This window comes from Malurus melanocephalus, unplaced genomic scaffold (assembly GCF_030028575.1).
Source record: "Malurus melanocephalus ecotype Western Australia unplaced genomic scaffold, MMel_1.1 scaffold_119, whole genome shotgun sequence".
NCBI lineage: Eukaryota > Metazoa > Chordata > Aves > Passeriformes > Maluridae > Malurus > Malurus melanocephalus.
The window spans coordinates 1,822,378-1,847,370 of NW_026623351.1; the positions used below are offsets into that span (position 1 = coordinate 1,822,378).

Here is a 24,993-nt window from a genome sequence, read left to right on the forward strand (position 1 = left end):
GTTCCTCTGTCTTGTGCCCTAGTTCCAAGTATTGATGTGGAGATGGAGGAAGAGTTCAGTTTTTTTCAAGGGAAACAGCTTCAAGGGTGACCACGCTCTTTGCTGGGAGATGAAAATTACTTTTCRAATGTGAGATTCGTTTCATGGTTCATTTAGCACCTGATCTGCTGTTGGTTTCTGATGTAGCTTCTCTTTCCCTTCCCAGCACTTCAGACCTGGCTTTTATCATGCCCTCAGTCTTTCCTCTGAGCTGGCTGCTGTGCACTGGCTGTTGCTTTCTAGATATATCTGAAGTTTCAGTAATGCAGAAATTATCAGTCAGAAGTGTTTCTGATGGTGGTGTTGCAATAATTATAATTCTGGCTGTTCCACCTTCCACACAAGGATATCAGTCCTCTTTTGGTCTCACAGCTATCCGTGGTCATGCTACTCCTGTTGCAGTGAAGTTAAACCTGAAAATATCTGGACTCAGGTTTTAGACTTCAAAACCACCATCTACTTTATATAAACACCCGGTGTAAACTGCGCAGCAGAATGGATGTTCTTCAGGGGAGAAATCCTTGCAATCAGTCCCTGTTGTATTTAGAGGTGCTSTCCCTTGTAAAATCCGCCCACTGCATGGCACTGTTGCACCGGCATCACTGCGGCACCAGCCCTGGAGCGCGGGGAAAGTCAGCTGAAATGATCCCATTCTCACCCGGTAATATTCCCTCTGCGGAGTGAGTGGCTCCTCTTCCCGCCGCTGGAATGTGCTCAGAACAGGGCTGCAGATGAGTGTGGGTCCTGCCTCTTCCTGTGCCACCCTCGCTGCTCTCCATCAACACCTGATGGGAAGGTTTGAGTCGACCTGATGGGATCCRGCAACAGAGAAAGATGTCCATGCTGCCCTAAATGTAGTTCCTAAACAGTGTCTCTGCCCCTCTGGGAGATGAGAGTAGGCAACTCTGCATCTGTGTACGGTGCTGCTGGACATCAGCGACAAGTTTGGGGATTCCGGAGGGAAGGAACAGGCAGACATTGCTATTTGGCTATGGAACGGTTAGGATTTTGTTCAAGTCATTCAAAACGAAGGCAATAAAAAACCCTCCATGTCAAGAAGCAGGATAACAAAGGGGAAAAAAGGCATTATTTTCAAGTTCTGATCTCGTGGTGGATTTAAACCCTACATCCAAGCCTCCTGACTTTGGAAACATTYGGGAGATAGTAGCAGGGTTGGTCTCCYCTCCCAGGTAACAAATGACAGGACAAGAGGAAATGRYCTAAAGYTGTGCCAAAGAAAGCTCAGATTGGACATTAGGAAGAAATTCTTCACAGAAAGGGTGATAAGATACTGGAATGGGCTACCCAGGGAGGTGGTGGAGTCACCATCCCTGGATGTGTTYAAGGAATGACTGGACATGGACTTGGTGCCRTGGTCTGGTTGACATGGTGGTGTTTTTTTATAGGTTGGATTCAATGGTCTTTTCCTACTTAAATGACTCTGACTTTGAGACTCTGTTGTGATATTAGACAAAAGTTTCATCATCAGGGTAGTGCAGCATTGGATCAGAAGCAGCTGAGTCACCTTCCCTGGAGGCATTTAAAAGCATGTAGATGTGACACTTAGGGACATGGTTTAGAGGTGGAGATGGCACTGCCAGGTTAATGATGCCAGGACTCAATTATCTTAGAGGCACAATTTTTTTCATCTAAAAGCCCTTAGCACTCCGCTTACCGTTGAATTAAAAAAGCCCTGAGATATCTTACCAAAACGGCAATAATTTTAAAAGCAGGTGTTTTATATTTATATTTTATTGCTTTTCAAGRAGATCATTTATCTGTAGCTCCACTTGAAGAGACCCATGGCAACAAYATACTTTTGCTAGCACGAAAGCAAAATATAAGGAAATGTAAAGGAGGGAGTAAAAGAAGGGATTGACGATGCTGGCCATTGGCATGGTCTCCAGATATTTCTTTTTGCTAGTAATGATTAAATATGCAGTCTATGTTCAAACAAGCTTTCAGAGAATAGTTATACTTAATAAAATGAACTGTGGACCCTCAGCTGTTCAAAGAGCCAAGAAAGCAGGAGCAGAGCGTGAGGTGTGAGCTGGGGCAGCAGTGCTCACACTGTCTGGTTCCTCACTCTTTTCCCCAGTGCAGCCTTGGTCCCTGTTGAAAAACCCTTCTCAGGCAAAGCCCAGGTCTAGGATGGGGTGAGAATGTGCTGGGGACCATCCCAGCAGGCACTTTGGTATGGACACCCTTGTTTGTGGGGGAAGAGAGTTGAACCCCATGGCAATGAGGCAGACTGCCCCGTTGGCCGCAGCACCAGAGATTTGTCCTTGGCRTGTTCTCTGAGCAACCATAGCCAGCAAGACAAACAGGAAAAGGGCTTGAAGTACTACCAGAATTTGTTAAGTCAAGGGACAGGGAAAACTTCCCTGGCAAGTGTCTTGCCATTGGGAAATGCAAACAGAATCTACAAACCCTCAAACTAAGATCCTGGATTTTAAWTTTGATCACAATAATGCCTTTTTTTTTATTTTTTACTGGGGCTTAAAGCAATATACAAACTTTGAAGGCTTGGCTTCGTTGTAGTTCTTGTCTTCCAGGTTCAAAGTCTGCTGTCTGTCTTCTCTGCCAGGTTTACTTCTGATAATTTCATGAGAAAGAGAAGTAATTTAGGTGAGAAAACCCAGCTGCCATAACAAGTTGGAGTACTCCATTCATCCTGTGGTACTGAGCTCACTGCACAGGGTTGTGCTCACAGCCTTTCTCCTGGTTCAGCTTCTGCTGCTTTTTGACCACAGGCCATCTCTTGGCTCCAAAATAAAAGAGTTTGCTAAAATAAAAGAAAAATGGACTGCTGCAGACCTGGAGCATAAAGTCCATGTCTCTGAAAGAGCAAGTGAATGACGCCACTTTCATGACTTTAAATCAAAAAACTAATCCTAGAGATAATTCTTGATCACTTGTTCAGTTCAAAATGGGATCAGATTCAATTTTGCATCTCCTCTCTGCAGCTCAGCAGCAACYCAAGTGATTTCTTTCTTCAATAAATCCCATAAATCAATATTTTCTATCCAGAAAACCAGTGTGTTAACACCCAGAATCTTGTTGTAGTTATCGATGTACGTACCCAGAGCTACATTATTTATCTTTCTTTCCCCAAATTCCATTTTTCTCCCCAATATTCAGTCAGGATTAAGGATTGCATGTGCATGTRTTTGCAGCTAGTTCTTTTTAATAAACTCAGTGCTAGAGGCCACATTAAAAGGCTCAGTTTATATGGTAATCTTTAAAAACAACCAGCCAAAGCACTGGAAATGCATAGCAGGTGCTATTASCAGAGAAATAGGCCTGGTTTATTAACAGGTGTTGTTTTAGTCTTATTTCCACGCTTTTATGGCTGCATTATGTTTTCCCCTCACACATGCCAGAGACGGAGCAAGAGAAGAAACAAGCCCTTTTTCAGTTCACAGAACCCCAATTCTTTATTAATCACAGCTTGCTCACAATGACATACAGGAAAATAGCACTAATGAAGAGTAGAATATGCAGGCAGCAACCTCCAGGGGGTAGGGACAACTTCAAAACTGCAGCTATTTTGGGGACGATGTGTTAGGTTTGGTGATACTGTACTTGGCACAAGCACCCTGTCTAGTCATTCCTCCTGCTTCAGCCCTCTTAGTCCTAGATGTCTGTCACTAGGTAGGGTTGGCTAACACTGAAGAGTAAAGGTCATGATGAATGGAAGTCAGCAGTGTCATAAAAAAAATAAAAGGTAACAACTGGCTCATGGGTTCCCGGTGAAATAGTCGTCAGCCTCTTGTACTATTGCACATGTAATGGGGTAGCATCAGTTAAGTATCAYAGATCATGGCACCTACAGATAAAGCCACTTGATGCTATCTATTAGTTGCTCTGTCAATAAATTTTTAAGTGGTGAATTAAGCTCACTTTACAATTAGCATTTGTATGGCTGTTTGGCATCATCCAGAATTTGTCATAGCTTGATGGTTACAATGTGCCTCTTAGATTTGTCTCAAACTGCTCTTGCTTAATTTCATTCTGTTGCACGGCTGTTTTTGTTGCCTCTCACCTCAAAAAGCAGAAGCAACAAACCCTCCACGTGGCCATTCCCCCTCAATTATAGAGCAAAGTACAGAGTCCTGCAGCATAAATTGCATTTGAAAAACCACTTTAAGAGCCTTTTGTCTTGGACGGCTGAAGGTGGAGYCACAATACCTGTGATCTAGTCACTGTTTGAAGAAAGCTTATTGATGGCAAAGCAGCCTAGGTTATCAGGCAATGACTGGTCTCTAGCACCATAGAACTACTACTGACCTCATGGTGGGTTGGAATGAGAAGTCGCAGGGAACGGAATCAGACGTGAGGTGCTTCAAATGAACAGACCCAGCAAATTCAACCCAGTGGAAATAGACAACATCAGAAGCCTGTTACAGGACATGTAAGATTATGAAATAACTTGCATAATGCAATAATTGTATTTTTTAACAAAAATGTAAGTATTTACAAAATAAGATCCAAGTTTTTTAAACATCAAGCAAATCATTCTGCAAAGAGACCGCATTGTTTTTGTTTTTATTTTTTTGTTTCTTTTTAAAGTTTTTTATTGAGTTCTTGATTTTTACTTTTTTTTTGTTTTTAAACCACGTCATACATTTCCCATACTGATATCGCATGATCCATAATAATATAGGCAGGGGGAGTTTACTAATGGTGGGGATGGGTCACATCCACCATCGCTGTTTTCAGCCAGACAGTTCCACCTGGAGCTCCTTGTTTCTACGGACCTCTGCAGCATGCCTCTCCTGGAAAACATCAAGAAGGGAAAAAAATCAAATCTTTTTCTCATTCCACCCACCCAGGGAGGTTCATGCTGACAACCCATTTCGGTCATGCATTTGATGCTTGTGCAACACTTGTTTCACAGCACAACTATCTTTAAAAGAAAGAAGCTCAGGAGTGGTGTGATCCTCCAGACCAGCCAGAGGCATGTTTTGTGCTTGCTTTCTATTGCTCTGGAGCTCAGTCTTTCATCTGCTATGGCCCTATAACCCTCAGCAACTCAAAGAGTTTCATTTTAAAGGGTCACACAGAGAGGCGCTACTTCCAGCACAAAATGTGCCACATGCTTACATCGGCCCTTTGAATTCCTGGATATTCACCTAAATATAGGGAAGGATGAGTCAAGAATTAATTTCCAGCATGTTGTATGTTAGTTACTTGGTTATCTGCAGCATTTAGGAACCATAATAAAGATCCAGGAACTTAGTTTGGATGACACAGGTCAACCCAAAYATGTCAAATTTCTCCTTAGTCCAAACACTGAAGCTACCTGTCCTCTTAATTCTTTCTCTAGCTGTGATGAAGTATACCACTTATTGCACCAACTGAACCTGTAAATCCTCCTTGATAGGTCTGTAATAGTGAGTGCTAGATTTTATAAGGGACTTGCTCCTTGGTGTTCCTATTAGCTGCAGTATGCAGAAGTTATCCCTGATTGCCACAGCTTCTAGCTGACAATACCTTGGGGCACCCACAGTTCTGGGCAATTTTTGAAGATCCAGATTTCTCACTTCCTTTTCTGTAAATCAAAGATTCACTTCTGTGTTGGCAAAACTATATTTTTAATTATTGGTCAGTACAAATGTTGCCAAGTGAGTTACAGTCATCTTTCCTCAGAAGTCCTCCTTGGGTTTCAAGCACATATGCCATCATATTTATGTGGAAATGGGGTTTTACAGTCTGTTAGCATTAACCTAGGACAGAGAGATGCTTCAGCTGTCCTTCCCACTTCCTTCAGGACCTTGAGGATGACTAATTGGCTTTTTCCTTTGTTTTCATTAACTTTGGGGTATGTGCCTGCAAACTAAGCTAATRCAAAAATGTCAAGTAATCTGGATATAGTTCTTAAGCTCAAGAATGATCCTGTTTGCGYAGTTACTTGTAACATCATCCTTTGGATTCTGTTGCTTCTTTCCTGCTCTCATAGACTTTTGTCTCCATCAAAGATGTAGARGTGCTTATGAAGATCTCCTTGAAATCCTCTGAGAGCTATTTTCTTTAGCTGATTCACTAATACATTAGAAAGTTCATTATTGAGAGAAACAAGTGATCACTCATGTAGAACTAATTAATCTTTTCWTAACACTTCTAAATCTTTATTTACATGTTTGGAGAAGGGCACACTTCATCCTGCATGTGAGGTTTGTGATTCCCTGTATTTCTCTGGCTGTACCAAAGATTTTCATAGGAAAATTTACTCTCTTCCTTGCAAGACTGGTGGAAGGACAGACCTCTTTTACTGTGGATGAATTTTCCCCATAATTTTTCATCTTTCTCCTCTGAGAAACCAAGAATTACAGACATAGGGCAATTGTTTGATTTGATCRGTGACTTTTCTTAGAAGCTGAAATCTAAACACAAGTGACCTTTCATTTGTTCACAGCACTTCTCAAAAGCTTAAAAATCAACCTTTCTTTAGAGGCAGTCCAACAAAGGGCCATGAGGATTAAGGAGCATCTCTCAGTCTCTGCTGTGAGGAAAGGCTGAGAGAGCTGGGATTGTTCAGTTTGGAGGAGGCTCTGGGGGATCTTACAAATGTCTGTAAATACCTGAATGAAAGGAACAAAGCCAGGATTTTTTCAGTGGTGTCCAGTGCCAGAACAAGGGGCAATGGGCAAAACTTAAAACCTAGGAGGTTCCCACTGAACATCAGGGAATACTTTTTCATTGACTGAACACTGGCACAGGCTGCCYAGAGCAGAATGTAAGYCTTCATCCCTGGAAATATTAAAAAGCCACCTGGGTATGGTCCTCRACAACTGGCTCTAGGTGGCCCTGCTTGAGCCTGGGGGTTGGACCRGATCATCTCCACAGGGCCCTTCCAGCCTCAGCCATTGTGTGATTGTGTGGCTGCAGCACCTCAGTCTTTTTCCAAAGTGAGTGATGGCTCAGACAGGCATCAGGGGCTCTGACTTAAAAATAGCTCAAGTGTATCAACTGAGATAAGGACTATGCACAACATCTCTGCAAAATATTGATTAGATTTCCCTCTCTAGTCCAAGGTGAGGAGTGGTGGTGTGCTTACCTTCTCTTGGAGGCGTTCAATAAGAGCAGCTAAATTAGCTTCACGGTTTTCTTTGATCTGTTCCATTTTCAGTATCAGCTTTTCCTCTGCCATTTTGCTGAAGTTATTGTTCTCCTCCAAAGCTTTTTGAAGCACTTCTCGCTCATGTTCTCTCTTCTCTGCCAGATGTTTCAGCACCTGGGCCTCCTGGGACTGGAAACAAGCAGAAAGACATGCAGCTGAAAGGAAGCACTCACGTGGAGCAAAGCATGTTGTCATAGGGCGACAGTTCCCTGAGTTTGGAAACCGTGTAAAGTTTGCTGCTTTTTTTGGAAAGATCACTTTGTGACTAAACCTGATCAGCCTCAGTAACATGGCTRAATGTGGGGTGCACGCCCAAGGCAGCAGCAGAGGAATGTCCGAAGCACTTCTGTTAACAAGAAATGCTGTTGTGTTACTGCCCTGGGCTGTCGGGATTGCTGTGTGGTTGCTCAGTCTCTGACAGCTGCAGTTTTTTAGCTGTTGGCCTTTTTTCTTTAGAGATGGGGACCTGGGGTTGGAGAAATGTACAGAGCTACAAGGGAAATTACCAGGGAGATTGTACCATGCTGACATTCACCCAGGATGGACTCTACTTTAATGTGCTTGAATAGTTAATAACAGGCTTGGAAGTTTGTTGTCATGAAAGACAGGCAGCATTAATTCAGAAAATAGCTTTTTTCCCCATGACASTTATATTTGGATTCATCTCACTGATTAGAAAGAAAAAAAAATTGATTTTACTGAACAGAAAATAACAAAATTTTTTACTTGGAAGTTTGTAGTTTCCAAGGAAGATAAAACTGTGAATAGGAGTTAAACAGATGCAGTCAATACTCAATAGTGTGYTCTTCATGAACTCATAGCTCAGAAGTGTAAGCTTTGTTATTTATTTTAAATCAAATTGCTAACAGGAAACCACTAATCCTAGAAAAGATGCCAAAAAACTTGCAGCATTTGGCCCATTCTCCAGGCAAGTCTAGTTGGAAAGACAGTTATTTGGAAATAATAAACAACATCATACACGTTTGGATAAAATAAATAAGAGAGAGCTTGAGAAGCAAAAGCAAACAGAGAATGAAATAAGGCTCCAGGACACTAAATGTGTATTTCAGTGCTCATCACAAGGCACTGTTGCCTCTGTCATCCATAAAAATGACTTAGTTTAAGACCTAAATTAAGGTCTTTAACCATTAATTACAATTATCAGTAATGAAACCYATTAAATTCTGTCCTGTGGCTTTAAATGGACTGAAAAAGGCTGCAGCTCTTCTACATGAAAAGACCCAGCTAGGAGAAAACAAATATTTTAATGAAGGAASGATATGCATAAAGCCAAATGAACTGATGAGGCAAATTAAGCAGATTCTAGAAAAGGCTCCAAAGACTATTCAGAACATCTTGCAGCAAGATGTTGGAGTAAAATATATCTGGCTTTAAAGGCTGTAATGGCTTGCTTGAGACCACAGGAGAGAACCACTTCCATCCATCCTGGCCACCTAAAGCATTTTGCCTCTGGCCTGGTTGCAGGTATGGGCTCAGTTCCCAAACTGGTCCTGGGAACAGTTGCTGGTGGGAATGGTCTCCTGAAATTGTTGGTACCTCCCTGAGGCTCTCTCTGGCTCTTCCCTCCTTTACAGCTTATGCTGAACTCAGTAATAGAGAAAGCATTTTCCGTATCTTTGACTCTGCTGTGCCCGATGAAAGATGTTGCAAATGGGAACAAACCCCCCAGAGAGAGGAAGGCAAAAGCAGAGGGAGTTTCACTGGTGAAGTAGGGAAGGAGGATGAGCCAAAGACAGGAAGAGCTGGGCAAAGAAGGAATTTTGTAGAGCAACTCAAAAAAAAAATCATAAAAGCCCCATAAGTTTAATAAAAATATAAAAAATTAATGATCATATAACGAAAGTAGATTATTTTGAAGCAAAGTATATGATTTCRGAGACTTAGCATTTAATAGTTCTTAACTGTAGGTAATTTCAAAATGTAAAAAAGTTATTTTAAAAGTTTTAATGTAATGTAAAATTGAAATAATGAAACATTTTCATCTTGCTTCCCCACTGAGTGGCCCAGTTTGGCCAGTGCTTGTGAAGTTATTCTGCATGTTCTGTTTAATTTACTACTCATTGGCAGTCTCTTGTTTACTTTTGGAAAAGTTATAATCATTAAATTTTGCTTGCTGATATGAATTTTGTGAACATTTTGCTTAAATTATCTAAAAGTAATGGAAAATCTGAGAACCTATTTCTCTTCCTGTTGGGAGTTTGAATAGAAGAGACTCTATTAGACTAATTGCAGTRTCCTTTACCATGAAACATTTAAGAAGTGACTCGCTAATTTGAAARGCTAACATTTCACGGTGTTTAAATATGCATATACAATATGTTATAAAATCAGACCTCTTCAGATTTGTAAAACAGACATTTTCAAGGACATAACCATGCACTAATAAAAAGTAAGATTTGGACTACGCATATGAGCAGCATTATTTAAAAGAACATTGGCTTTCAACAGAGGTAGCAAAATGCCTTTGAGACTCTGAGGCATTTGCCCATTTTTCAGGATTTGTTTTCTTCCATTCAAGCTCTTTGCCTTCTGGAACTATTTTTTATCATAAATTCTGGAGAACAGTGAAAAATTAGAGTTTCGTATCAAAGTACACACATTTCTGGATGCTATGGTGGCAGACGATATATTCAAAAGTGATTTACCCTCTAATTCATGATAATGAAGAAAATCCTTATAATCTAATTCAGTATTTACTGGATGCAAATTGCATTGGCACCAGTAAGAGACTGCTTGAAAGCTGAATCAGGCCTCAGGTTGATTGTAAATCCCTAATGCGATTTTCCTTTGCAATGTTTTAAATGGCATATTGTGAGGAATTTTGAGTGAAAAAAAATCACCGGTACCCAGGTCTTCTTCAAAATAAAGGAACCTCCCTTACTGCCAAAAAACGCCCACAGGGTAGAGTCTCATTTAGAGTGATGTCCCTCTCTAATGGTGTTGTACCCCAGCTGTAAGTCTGCCTGTTTCCCTGGTGTTCAGAGCATTCTGAAATCCCCTCACGACAATTTTGGAAGGCGGCTGGTGTGTGTTTGTACTGGATTGTCAAATGATTTTCTGTTTCCAACCCATTTGGCAGAGGAACTTGGCCACCCTGTCTGTTCAAAGTCTACTGCACATCCAGAAAAGGGTAAATGAATGACCATGGATACCCAGGGGAGCTGGGATTAATAGACTCCCTTTGTCTTGGCTTTGGAATGGCTGTGTTTGGACTCACACAGTTCCACAGTGATGCAGGATTTTTGATACATAGGAAGGTTTTCTTTCAAGTGTATTTTCAACACAGTTTGAAGTGCTGGAAAGGGGATTTTCAAATCTTTGATAGTCTATGTTCTAACATAGTTGTAAACTGCTTATGGTAGGTGTTTCTTATACAGCTATGGTGAGAAAATAAAAAAAAAAGTCTGCAAATGGGATGAAATAAGGAAAAATATGTAATGGTGGAGAAAAAAAAAAAATCAATACTTAGGGGGGAATATTCAGAAGACTTCTTAAATACAAAAAGGCATAACCAATGCAGCTCCAGCTGCAGCACCTAATGTTATATCACAGAATAAAGAATCATTTCACATCTAACACTAGAACAGGTTGTGCAAAGCCCCATCCACCCTGATCTGGGACACCTCGAGGGATGGGGCACCCACAGCTTCTCTGAGCAACGTGTGTCACTGCCTCACCACCCACACAGTACAGAACTTTCTCCTGACACCTAATGTAAATCTCCCCTCTTCTAKTTTAAARCCTTATTCTACCACTGTCTACCCTTGGAAAAAATAACTCTCCCTCCATTTACAAGCCCCCTTAAGGTGGAGAAACAAAAATGTTTATTTGTTAATATTTAAATATGGAGGAATACAAATACTGGAGGACATTTCTGGTACAGATACCTTTGCTCCTAGAAACMTACTGCTGTGCTAAAATGCAGSCAAACTCCTGTGGTGTTCATATCAWATTTTTAAAGGATCATGTTACATCTTTAGTGTTCAGAGATGAGTGGTTAAAAAGAAATCCACATCTGTTACCTAGCTGGCCAGAGACAGATGCAAAATACTRAATACTCACTTCATGAGCAAAATTAGTTATGGAAAATGGCTTTGGAGACACAATGCTTAATTATTACTCACAGGAAGAAAATTCTCCTTATCTGAGTAAGAGGTGCTTTATTTTCCAACATCTATCAGTCTGCACAGACTGAAGTAATTTATATGGAGATAAAAGTGATGCTTTATTACTCTTAAGCAAGAAATGGGTTCAGCCAACTGCTTTTAAGAGGGAATTTCAGCTTGAATGCGTTCAGCCTCAGACACCAGTACCCTTAGTTACTAGGATGTCTGAGACACGCTGCCAGTGATGAGAGCTCCCCTTTTGCAACACAGTCATTCACTGACTGGGTTTTTTTCACAATGCAGTTGTTCAGAAGAAGCTTCAATAACACTGGTATTCCTGAGTATACTGTGTATTTCATAGATATTAATGGAGCAGATTGTGAAGACAGGAGTAAAGGCTCCTACTGCAATGTAAATGCCAAGGTGAAGCCTAGGTAGGGTGACTTGAAGTACTGATGTTTTCAGGGAAGGAACAGAGGCTGGGATYTTTTCCAGCATGGGAAAATGCTGGTAAAAGCATGGGAACAAACTCAAAATAGAGAGTCAGGAGAGTGGCAGGAGATTCAGGCACATCTGAGCTGTAACTACGGGTGAAGTTCTGCTCATAGTGAAGCTTAGATGCTGAAAAATTTTGCCTGAATTTAGATGAGCATTTCTTTTTTTAAATTTATTTTTTACAGTCTGTCACTGARCAACCTTTGTGATGTGGAATAAAAAAAAAAAAGAGCCCCTCCATATTGTGATTCAAGAAAACCCACTTCCTCTTCCTCAACTGGCACAAAACTGCTGTTTTCATGGTTGTGACCTGTAGGGGTGAACAAGGCATGTTGGGGGGTGCAAGAAGTACCACCTGAGCTCTCTGTCTTCATGGTCTGCTGCAGCTTGAGGCCTGGCATTATAAAATTAATGAAGATCAATCTCAAATTGTCTTATGATCATTCATTAGCAGCAGAACCTGTGGCAGACTGGGGAGAGAATGTTTGCCAGCATTGGGATGTGTGTTCATGGCTCCATATGCCCTGAGACAGATCCTGGTGCCTGACACCAAATACTCTCCTAGATTGTAGCAAACATCTTCCTACAGGCACGTATTCCACAGGCTATTTTTTTTTATATTAAGAACCACAAAACTTCTTGCAGTTTTGTCTATCTTTTGTAAAACTTAGGATTAAAGCACWGTGTATAAAAACACTGTGGTGTAAACCAAAATGTGACAGAAGCATCTGTTTCTGGTGCTGATTACACCTGTTACTGGGACCTTTACATGGAAAAACATTTCATGCTCTTTTCCTTCTCCACAGCAGCCCAGCTGAGGGCCAGCAGCAATAAAAGGGAGATCAGTGGGTGGGCAAGACAGCAGAAATATGYCTTGGGCACTTCCTATCCTCATTCCCATCCTTCTCAGCTAAAACTTTGGTGGGAAAGTAGAGCAGGAATGAGATGGAAGAAGAAAGCTCCATTTTTGACAGGGAAGGTGCACACCCCTTCTCTGCCTCTCACCTGGAGCAGCAGTTTTGCAGGTGCCATGCAATGTCCAGGTCTACCAGCTCTACCACCTTCCCTGCCTTGGCAAAATTTTCCTTTCCCCATCAGCCTCTGGTGTGGTGCAGTAAAGCAGGGATGGCTTTTCCATGCCAAAGCTGGGATGGATCAGGAGTATCAAGAGCTGCTCTGGGCAGGCTGTGGGACTGGCTCAAAGGGGAGTTGGATGCTGAAGCCCCACACAGAGTGTGGTCCCGATGCTGGCAGAGCTGCCCTGTTCTGGCTGGTGCTGTGAGTAGCACAGGCAGCCTGGCCCTGCACAGCAGGCTTGTCCTGTGGCATTTCATTGTAATGGCATGAAAACCTCATGAAGATGTAAGTCTATGTGCAACAGCATGAAGGTAAAAAACATGACTATTTTCCTGCATTCTTTGTCACACTATGCTCTAGGGGTGAGCTTGATTCAATTTCATCCCAATACAAAGCCATTAAAAGGATTTAATTACATACAGTTTCTCTCCTATAATCCAATGTCTAGTACTAGAAATGCTCATCCCTTTAGTGTTTCATTTTTTTGCTAGTGATTAAATTGAAAATGGGCAATAAAAATATATAATTTGACATTTGCCCCTTGAAGTCCGTGCACCAAGAATAATAACAGCTGAACATTCAARGCCAGTGGATAAAAATTGATAAATATTAAATATTCCATAAGAAAAACTTCTGCTGCATACAATGTCACAGTGCTCTAATTTTTTAAATGAGAAGGATGAAAAGATCTTTCTGATTATCCACCAAGGTAGGAAAATATAGCACACATATGCCAAAAAAAATAATGGGATAATAATGACATGCTGTAAAGAAAATTCTATAAATGGAAAGGATAAATCTGAAACTAGCCCAAATGAGCTGTGCTGTGTAATGCAAAAAAAAAAAAACAAACCCCCAAAAAAAACCAGCCTCAGGTGAAACTCTCTGAGTGTATGAGGTCATGATTGCCAAGTGAGGTAGAGAAAAAGGGGGAGAAAAGGAACAAAGAGTCCTGTAAAACCTTACAAAGAAATAAACAAGAATGATAAACTGGAAAAAGCATCAGCAGGAGACTGCTGAAGTACAAGTATTTCTCCAGATGTTCTCATGGGGTTGAAAATTTATTAATGAACACTGCCTAATTAACAGAGCAGAACCTAATTCCTAAGCAGTGTAAAATACATTAGTGATTTTTTTTTGCAAAATGGCAATTCTCATCCATTAGTTATACTTGGTTTTAATTAGAACTGAGCTGGAAGGACATGATCTAGAATGGCCATGCAGCCTTTGTTCATAGATTGAAAAGTGGGATAATAACTGCCATGCTGCCTGTCAGAAATGTCTGCCTGGTTTGTCTAGGAGCAAATAGTGCAAGATGTTTAGGGAAGCTCTAGATGAAGTTGAGCAAATCTGTCGGCAAATTCCATATTTTTTCAGTCACAAGTTCCATTAATACAATAATTTTTTACAAAGTAGCGCTCTAATTATTTTGCTATTATCTTTTTTGAATGAAATAATATTTTAATAGCCTCAAAACAATCTGTGATAACAAATATACTTTGAATAAACAATGCATGAGAAGATGATTCCTTTTTGAARTTGCTGTCTGATGATTTCCTTGAGTGTTTTGTCCTCTTTGGATTGTGTGAAATACAGTATAATTGTTCYTATTCATCTTCTCATTACCATTCATGACTTTGTAGACTTCTATCTTATCTTTCATCTGTTGTCTCTTTCCAGGCTGAAAAGTGGACTGTTTAATTTATCTTCTTAAGGAATAGTTTCTGTTCCACTAATTGCTTTTTTATCCTTCTCTGCACTATGCTCTTTTTTTGGGCAAAAATGAAGTCAATAGTTGAGATGTGAGAGCACCGGGGATTTAACAGTGATTCAAAGAAGCATTTTGCTCTGTTCTTTCTTCCTTTCCCAGCAATTTCTGCTGCAATGCTAATGTGGAGGATCTTGTCTATTAAAATAATTCAGTTTTATGTTCATTCAAAATGAACACAGTACCAAGGGAAGAAATGGCAGGTGTCTGTATTGCTATCACTGATTACCATTCTCTTGCATAATGAGTTTTTCTTTAGGAAGAAATGAACAGTAATGAAATCAATGGAAAGAAATCTCTGAAACATTAAATTTGTATTTTCCATCAAGTATGTTCATAATATCAATCTTTTGAATTGCTGTCATTTCATTCTGTGTCTGTAYCTTTACTTGAACATTTGCACTCGGCACAGAGGAACTTAACAGACTGAGTTTTTGGGGAATATCAGAACTTATGTGTGTGAGAGCTCATCTTTCTCAGCAGGTGCTAGTGCAAATGCAAATTCCTTTCATATAGAGTCAAGTCCTCTTACTGAAATGAATACCCTGGCAGAAATGTTTATTTGAGAGGACAAGAGGACTGATAATGCTAATAAGCATGTACTAGAACCACAGAGTCTTTGTTAGTGAGCCAGCAAAAATGGCAAAATTAGCAACGCTGCAGTTCTCATCTAGATGAATTGTTCAAATTAGTGAGGCCCAGAATAGCCAGGTTTCACTGCAAATCCAAACTGARTGCCAGGTTTCAAAGACCTGTCAGTAACCCAGACCTACTGACTTCAGCAGACACATATCAGACCCTACACCAGTGTAATCCTTCCCTTGGGTTCTTGGCAGTGACCCTGATCTGGTGTGACAGGAGTGAAAGAGAATGGAGTTGCTTTTCCTGGATCTGATCCATGTGCTGTCTGCAGCAGAGATGCTGCCCCTGAACTTCTGTATTGCATTTTTGACGATATCTGGAAAAATTCTGTTAATGGCAGTTGCAACCAATCATTTAAAGATAAATAAAATGCTTAGATACATATAAGCTTGTTTCATTTTCAGAAAACCAGGGACTCCATGGGCAGCTGGAAGGGGTTTCTAATGCCTATTTAACTATTCCAGATGATATGCCACAAATAACAKTGATTTCCTGGGTGAAGGACATAGAAAGCCCTAAGCTCCTAAAGCTTATGTGGTTCTCCTTTTGTGTGAGAGCAAAAAGAAACATAAATTAAGCAGGAGAAAATATTACCAATCTTGATTTTCTGTGGTCACGGCTGCTAGTCGTGACTTTCCTGAAATGGTGCAACACAGCATAATTGCTGTCCTATATGGGACACTGATAATTTTCAGATTGGCAAATCCGTCTGGCTATGGTGAGTGTCTCATTGTCCTCCTCTGACTTATCTGATCTGGAGTTTGTATTTTTCTCTTTGAAAAAAAGGAAAAAGTAAAAGCAAACTGATTTAGCTCTGACTTAGAGAAAACAAAGACCTCTTCAACACATCAGCCAYGATGAAAGTTAATGTGTGCTTCCAGCTGCCTGTGTGCCAGCCTTTGTTCCAACCTTTGTGAAAAAAGTGTGCCAACTCTTCTAAATGCGATGTRACAAACTTAGTGATTATGAAACAGGGCTTTATCATTATGGGTAGGGTCACAAAGAGGGGAAGACTTAGTCTGTGGAAAACCCTACAAGGCCAATTTCCATCACTATCGAAACTGCTAAAAATGCCTCTTGGTGGCTGTGCTGTGCTAATGTCTTCACTCAACTGTGTATGAATGACCCCAAACTCGCTCTGTTCAGGGCTGGTATTCTGCTATGTTGCAAAAATAAGACATTTTAGCTGTCTCTTGCAGACCCTGTGAATAATTCCCACAGATACCACAAGGAGTCCAGATCTGGCAGMCCAGAGAGCATCTGCTTGACCTGCAGATCCATCTCKGAAACTCAGARACAAGAACTGCACYGGTTTTGAGCAACCATTACAGATGYCCTAAATGCACCATTTAGTTACATTCACACAGTAAGAAGCACATTTGAGGCCTCTTGGCCCTGAATGAATCTATCTCTGTTTTGGGAAAGTGATGTACACCTCCCCAACATCGAAACCAGTACGGTTTGCTTGAAAGCTGCTGAAAGAAAATAAACTAATTCATTTCTATAAACATGTTGATGATTGCTGTCCATGAAGGCTAAGGTGAGTCAGTGATGGCAATGGAAAACATGGAAATGGACAGGAAATTCGACTGCTATTCTGTAAACTAAACCATGGCTAATTATTTTTTAAAGGAAAGATACCTTTCTCCTCTCCTCTGCAGCCTCCAGCTTTTTCTGGATCTCCTCAAGAGAGAGCTCTTTCTTCTTTGGAGAAGCTAAAGTTCGTGGTGCTTCTGAGACTGGAGATGGCGGCTTTAGGATCAGCTCAAAGGCCTGGCCTGAGGCACGTTTGTTGATTTGTTTCACTTCCATGTCTGCACAATAAGGTGGGAAATTATAAGTCCTTCAATGCATCAGCAGTATTGAGGAGAGAGACAGCACTGATATCAGAAGCACAGACAAACGATTCAACAACTTTGCCTTGGGCATTTTAAATGTAATGACAGATTATGGGCTGAAAACTGTTCTCGGGAGTACATTCCATTTTATCTGTAATAGCTTAATTATACCTTAATCTAGTAAAGATAAAAATTTACAGCAATTTTGGAAGCTTATTGGGGTTCTGTGCCACTTCACACCCCCTGCAAGCAGTGCCCAAGCTGATTAATTTTTTAAGCACGCTTTCATCTTTTTTTCATTACTTCAGGAATTATGTCAGCTATGAAGAGCTGTAATTCTCAAATGGGGAGTAGGAAAATAACARTTCAGTATAAGAGGGCTAACTTAAAAAGTTTAGTTTGTTGCTACTGGGAACAATATCCAGCATCATGAGTAATGCACAACCCGTAGAAAATAACAGCCCAAACCAGCAATTAAATTGTTAAATCAGCAAAATATTCACCAACCAACACTGTGGCCTAGGAGGTGAACTGAGCAGTTTCCCAGCACTTGCACATTTTCTGACCTGCAGGATGATTTCCAGTAAACATCACTCACCATCATATTTATAGATGTTCATGTTGCGAGGTTCCGGATAAAAACAGGAGCAGATCAGCGAGAGCATGGACAGCTCCTTCATCTTTTCCTTGTAAGCTGAAAGGAGAGATCTCGTTAGCACGCTTCACTCTTCCTTAGTGAATCTCTAGCTGAGATGAGTGGCTGGCGACCAGAAAACAAATTCTATCACCCACCTAGATTTCTCTAGAATATTTACTTTCAACTATTTCATCTCAACACTGAGCATTTATCAAATCACAAATGAGATGCTCAGAGCTGCAGAGATGKCTGCTGGTCCTCTCCATGACCTCAGCCTTGGGCATAATGCAGGCAGTCCTCTCTGGTTTATGGAAAGTGACTCTGGCTACCAGGAAATGCATTTAGCATTGGAAGAGTGCCATGACTGCACTCTCTCCTGGCAGGTGGAGAGAMATGAAGCTCTTACAATTTCTCTGACGTATCCAAATGCAATTGAGCACAGCTCTGAAAAGCTGGCCATATATTGCCATAGGCCAATGCTAAAGACATTATCGTACAAATGAAAATGTCATCCAGATAATTAAAAATAAAACCAGAAATGAGGATACATTTATCAAATCCTTTGCATAATGCCTTTAATATGCTTAACTACCTGAAACAAAGCTTTTCCTTCCCCACTTACTGGCCAAAATACGTTGCTTTCACACGCATATCTAGTGTGCATCAGCTAATGTAATTAAARCCCCTGTAATTTACCTTTATAGTGTTATCTTTGCTGACTTTGTAATCCCTGTAAGCCCCAGTCATGAACTGAAGAGTCACAGGTCTAAAACTGGTGATGCCAATACCTAACCATAACGTAATATTCTGTATTCACCCTTCCTAAAGGCTTGTAAGCAAAAAAACACTCTTGTACTTGGTCACTTGGCAAGTCAATGACAGAGCCCAGACTAAAGCTGGCTCCCCCAGGTCCTGGGGCAATCCCCTGCCCACTGCCCACACTCCAAAATGCGTGGATGCTATGGCAGGGTGCTTCAAAATTCATCTTGACACACAAATCACGGCTATTATCGGTATCATATCTAGAGAGGCAGACACTCACTTGCTGCCAGCATGTGAAAATGTGGCTTAAAATACAAGTGTGATTGAAAGTATGGTACTTAACAGATTAGAAMAAATTAACCCTTGTTGCTGCTAAAGGAAAATCAGATGGTCTTTTGATCCAGACTGTGGACATGCATGGAATTCTCAATCAGCCTTTTTTGTGGATGCTCCTGTGGTTTTTGATTTTGCTTTTCCTACTCAGAAAGAGCCCTGAGGTTGATAAGAGCTTGAGAGCTTTTGGGTATTGCTCAGTATGGTGGCATTTGAAYGATCCACAGTTCAAGAAGAAATTTCTAGCCAGTAAAGGATTAGTTTACTTAATTAAGCTTTGCACGAGGACCTCTAATCCTGTACCTTGAAAAACTCACCTAAACAAGACAGAATTTTTCAGAAATCATTGGTAAAAAACAGCATCTGAGGACAAGATTGTACTGAAGGTTTTGCATTCTGTGAACTCAGGCTGTGGAGGAAGCTTGATCTTGACAAGGTTTTGGTTTGAAACCTAAGTACCAACTTGCAAGGASCAACTCAAAAATGTTCTGAAGAGAAAAATCATGTCTAGCTGATATCTGTTGAATTATGAATAATGRTAAACTAATGAATTGTTCACTTAGCCCTCCATCCAACAAGCACATGGATGTGATTTTCCAGACTTTCCTTTGAGGAAGGCTTGCCCAGCCAGCTGCCAGATCCCTGGAATTGCATCCTTCCCAGCAGCAAGTGGAATTGGTACTCATCAAACCCTGGCAGTTGCTAAACATAAAGAAAATGGACACTGGGAAAGACACAGTCATTGCTGATACAAGCTGAWTCTTGCACAAGATCTGCTGAATCACTGCCAAAATTTATACCTTGAAATGTCTTTGTAGAAAAAGGCATATAAAGCAGCACCCTAGGAATCTTGCCTTTTGGGCCTTTGTTAATATTTTTTATCTTTGCTTGACATTGAATATGTTTTGCTTCCTAACAGCATTTAAAATTATTACAGAAAGGTGTTTGTTTCCCCAGCTTGCCATCTGCAAAACACAGCAGGAGAAAGATAAGAACATGCTCAGCTTTGTTTTCCTTCAGTGCAATAGCTGCACTGGAGGCATGCTGGCAAAATCACTGTCTTATTTCATTCTGGCCACTGACAGAATGATTTTCCATCCTTTAMAAGAATTACGTTTTGTTTTTTTGTGGTATTGATCTAGTCTCCACTTGCCCTAGTGAGTCCTTCAACCACAGCTGGAACTTGGCTTGAACACTCACAGCAGCTCTGGAGGCTTCTCCAGCCCTGGCAACCAACCAACTTGCCATGGTGGCAAACACTGCTTTTCCTGTTGAAAACTTAAGGGCTGAGGGTGTCAAAGAACCTGAAGAGGTACACATCCCCTCTGGTGTCCAGCATCAACATTGTGATGACAGGTTCCCTTTGATCAGGTTCAGCAGTGACTAACGGGAGCCCTGCTTTGTTCAGCTCTCCTTTCCTTAAACATTTCCTTAAWATACATTTAAAAAGCTGAAAGCAGTAATGTTAGCCCAGCTGATGGTCTGATTAAAGTGGCTGGTCCATGTCACACAGGTTAGAAAAGAATGTAACTGTACTTTTCCAAAGCATAAGGGTTAGTGTTTTAGCCCTGCCAACCTGTAATSTCGAAAAGAAACATCCTTCTATTCAGAAAGCAGCACACATAGACCAGACAACCAACAGCACAGCATTTGTGCAATCTGCACAGGACCTCCTCTGTAACCTGAAACAGGCACAAAAATTACCTGCCTCACTGTRGAGCTTTTCAAAACCCTTGAAGATAAGCAGTGATTGCAATGAAGTTTATTTTCCAAATGTGCTTCCACTGGCTCTCTAATTATACACCTCCTTGTGCAGTCATGTAGGCTACATATCATTCCATTAACTGCACAAGTTAAATGAAGGAGAGTAAATGATGKTAATCGTAACACTACAAAAGCTTTGATAGGGAAATTGCTAGGAAAGAATGATGTTGACAAAAGATGGCAACAGAATATTTTCCATTATACACAGCAAGATCTAAATGTTTATGTGCATTAAGATCACTGATTTTTGCTARAACCAGACAATTCAGTATTAATGTTTCTTGTAGTTTTGCTGGGACTATACCAGTATTCATAGGTCTTAAATTCTAAAATAGTGTGATTATTCCAGAACCTCATCTAATTTTTAAAAATAAGCTCCTCATATTGCAGAGAAAGCCTTAGCAATATTATCAAATGCCCCTAAAAGCTATGACAGCTTCAGAGAGGAATGAACTCAGATGGCTTTGAAACTCAAGAATGCATGATTTTTTTTTTTTGAAACAAGTCCCAAATGTACCTTAATACTACTGTTTTAAGTCAGCTTCACCCTTTTCTCAAACTTCTGGCATTAACAGCTGCATTTAGAAATTGTGAAATTACTCCCTGTGTTGAGTGAACATCCATGGTCTTCTTTGGTAGGCTCTACTTGCTGGTCCTTGCTGGTCCTTGCTGGTCCTTCCTGGTCTCCCTTCAGGGCCTTTTAAGGTCTCCAGTTCTACAATCCATGAGCAAGAAGGGAAGGACAGCAGAGGGAAAAAATTCTAAGGATTTCATGCCCATGTTTCATAATTTCAGGGATCTTTTCTTTGGGGTAGTCTGGTCTCATGGTCTGAACAACCATTAGAGCCTGGGGCAGAGCAGATATATTGCTGTTATACACCTTCCAGTTTCAATAACTATCAGATAAACTAGTGTGTGCTCCAAGATCACTCTGATGTGTGAACCAAAGCACAGTCAGCTGGGTTGTTTTGATGATCCCCTTTGAAAATGCTCTGCTGATCTCAAGTAATATGTTTATTCAGACACATCCCATATTCCTCTCCTAATGAGTAGTCCATTGCCAGTCCTGCAGCTCACYTGCCCAATGAATGAAGCTRCTAAGGCAGAGTACTATGGCTGCCWKTAAAAGTCAGCAATCACTTATTTACTGCTGGAAGAAACAGGAAGGATAAGGAAAGCACGGCTAAACCCTGCCTGTCTGTTCTCATCTGTTATCCAATAGCTACAAGGAATTTTTTGCAGTTTACACTGTAAAATGAAAATCTGTCCTGACTGACGGGCCATGGGCGATTTGGGTCACATTTTGTTCCTTGGCAAAGCACAGCTCAGACAGATTGCTGTGTCACAGCAGAGACCATTATTCATAAGCAAGACTATTTTTAACAYATGAAGGAAGAGAGAAAAGTGCAAATGTTACTTATAATTAACATCTGATGAAGGCAAATGTGTTGATTCCTTTTGCCTTACTGAATCCAGTCTGCATAGAAGAAATATTATATACATGTATTAATATGTGTACATATTAATCACATATATTAATATTTATACACTACTTGTATCAATGTATAATTTTATTTTATTTTGACATTTCAAGTACCATTTGCCAACTAGTTCTTGAAGTTCTGCACACCTGAAAGGAAAAGGGAGCTGGCACATTGCCCATGGTCAAAACATGGAAACMATAACACAGCTCAGCCCTGTGCTCCCTTGCCAGGAACCTGTGTGRCAGTCACCTTTCTGAGACTGAAATCCTGCTTAGTTTACTCCTCTGAAGAGACTAAGCATTAAGATGTAAGATTAAGCATGAAACACAGGTAGAGAAGACCTATCACACCTGTCCTTTATATAGATTTCTGATGGATATTATTGACAATGTGGTTTGTTACAAATGTCATTTTGTTAATGCYCTCTCTGAGGTGCTGGAGCTTTTAGTTTGTCAAGACAATGCTTTAGGTTGTGTAATTTTGTAAACACCAACAGCTGCWCTCTGTTGGGCAGTAATTTGCATATTTTTTTAATRACCCTTTTAAGTAATGTGCTGCATCTTTTTCTGTCAAACAAGATGATGTTATATAAAAACAACTGGGTTGTTTCCCCATAGCTGGTTAGGTATTTGAAGAAAGTTACTTSATGAATGGTGCTAAATTGGTGGGCTAGGACTGGGACAAGCACAAGGGACTGAGAGAATTAAAACTCAAGATGGGGCATAAGTAATAAGGATTCTAGGTATCATTTCAGTTTTGTCATATCTGAGATCTATGAACCTGCGATTCACTTTAGTTACTGCTGGCTATTATTTAAGGCAGCTACTTTGGAGAAACAATGAAAGCTTAGTTTATAGTCAAGGGAGAGAGAAGCACTACCAGAGAATGATGAATCGAGCCCTTGAGTGCAAAAGCATGCATACCACTTCCACAGAATAAGRATCTGGCTGGAAAACCCATCCCATGGAATGCACAAGAACCTGTTTGCCTATGGAAAGAATGCCCAATAATGGTTTCTTGAACCTATGGTGCAGAGATAAAAATGCATGCAAACATGCAGATTGGAGAATGGCACAAGTCTGATTAAAAATTGCTCCTAAATGTACAACTTAATCTATCAGTAATCATGACTATGGCTTYTTGGACTACTTCATGTATCATGTCTTTAATTTTCACTTACAGTTTATGGTTAGTCAAATGTCTTTTCTCACTTTCTTATCTCAGAATGTTAACATGTAAAGCTGTTATTTTGTATTATTTCAATGTATGCAATTTTCACTGCTGAAAAAAAAGAGAAAGCCCATTTACTGAACCCTGACTATTAAGGTCCTATGACATGAGTTTGTGGGACTTCTTTGTCWAGTGAAAGCAAGCCCATTTCCAAAAGGAGATTTTGATCTAAGGTTTTTTTTTGAATTAGAAAAAAAAACTTTGTCTTGGTCACTCAAAACAAACACTGATGCAGATGTTTTGCCATAGTCACATTGTGCTTTCAATTCAGTGAAATAAAAGCACACACATTTCCTTCTAGTGTGGAAGGGATGCAGCAGACCCAAAAACTCCAGAGATTTTTTTCTTTACAAGGGGAAAAGACAAGATTCTCCAAAGTCTGCTTTGCCTTTACAGGGCATCCCTTCCCCATATTTCCCTCCATACCTCCACATCCCATCTGCCTTKCCCCAATTTTCTTCCCATAGAGCTTTTGCTGCCAGAGGGATGTAAGTCACCAAAACAGACTTTGAAAACAATGGGGAGGATGAAGAGTAAGGAATGAACTTAAAGGCTACAGTAGTCCAAAACCAGCCTAATTTCCTGCTGGTTAATTGAACATAACTCTTTAACTTATGGGCAGTGAGAAGTACTGCAGATGATGTGGCAGGAAGCTGATGTTCAAGGTTCTGAACTTACACCCACCTTCATAAGAGGCCACCAGARACACAGAAAGTTTCTTGTTATCACGTAAGTGTGAAAGTCATGCAAATATCAAAAGTTTGAAATTTTTTAAGGCAACCCCAGCCAGGAACCATTCTGTTATCTGTTGTTTTCTGTATTCACTGGAAGCAAAAATGACTCTGGAAATTCAGCTATAGGATGATGTGAAACAAACTAATTTTCCTGAATGTGGACTGGGTGGAAAAAGTGAATAGACTGTGACAACAAGACCAGGAGGAAATAATCTTCCTTATTTGGCTCACCTTGTCTGCTTGAGTACTTTTGTTGGTTTTGTTACATACCTGCACATTGGGCCAGCAGTTTCTTTTGATTGGCATTGTAGCAAACTACAGAAAAACCTGTTTTACTTTTAGCTTAGGACTTCTGTTAGAGTAGTAGTAAGGATTCTCTATTTGTCATTGTGGGTCTGATTCTATCACTAATTTTCCTCTTCTCAGGAAAAATCCCTATCCCCTGATCTATCACTTAGAGTCTTACATGAATGATTTAAGAAACAAAGCCTTGAGCTCTGGAGTTTCTGAATGGGTGGATTTGTCTCTGAAATTTAGTGCTCATGAGATTTAGTGCACCATGAGATTTAGTGCTCATGGTGTGTAATGTATTTCCTTTGCGATCTATGCCTGAAAGGTTGTGACCTACCCCTTCACCAGGACAAAAAGCCATTAAACTCTTTTACACTTCTGAGACAGGTTACGTATAAAATGGCCTAAAAAGTCAGATATTTCACTCCGAAGTTTTCATCAACAAGGCTTTGAAGATCCCTCCTGGCAAGCACCACTGAACCAGGATCTCCATCTCCATGCAAGCTAAAAAGCAGTGTTTTCAGGAGTCCTGATGATCATGTCTGAAGGCCAGAGAAGCAGAAGGCTTTTCAGAGGCTCTCATCAACACAACCACCCCAGCCTTGCTGTGTACAGGTTATCCTATCTCAACATTCCTGGGACTGGGGCT

At 40.5% G+C, this 24,993-nt stretch overlaps 1 protein-coding gene across 1 annotated transcript in view; it reads right to left on the reverse strand.

Moving 5' to 3' along the window:
- Positions 1–3,455: 3,455 nt before the first annotated feature.
- STMN2 (stathmin 2) overlaps positions 3,456–24,993 on the reverse strand; it is a 37,589-nt gene continuing 16,051 nt past the window's right edge. The window contains exons 2-5 of the mRNA XM_057370106.1: positions 17,708–17,803; positions 16,913–17,085; positions 7,100–7,291; positions 3,456–4,817 (exon numbers count right to left, since the gene is read on the reverse strand). Of these exons, the coding sequence (XP_057226089.1) occupies positions 4,758–4,817; positions 7,100–7,291; positions 16,913–17,085; positions 17,708–17,803 (521 nt within the window). The 3' untranslated portion in view covers positions 3,456–4,757. The remainder of the gene's footprint in view (positions 4,818–7,099; positions 7,292–16,912; positions 17,086–17,707; positions 17,804–24,993) is intronic.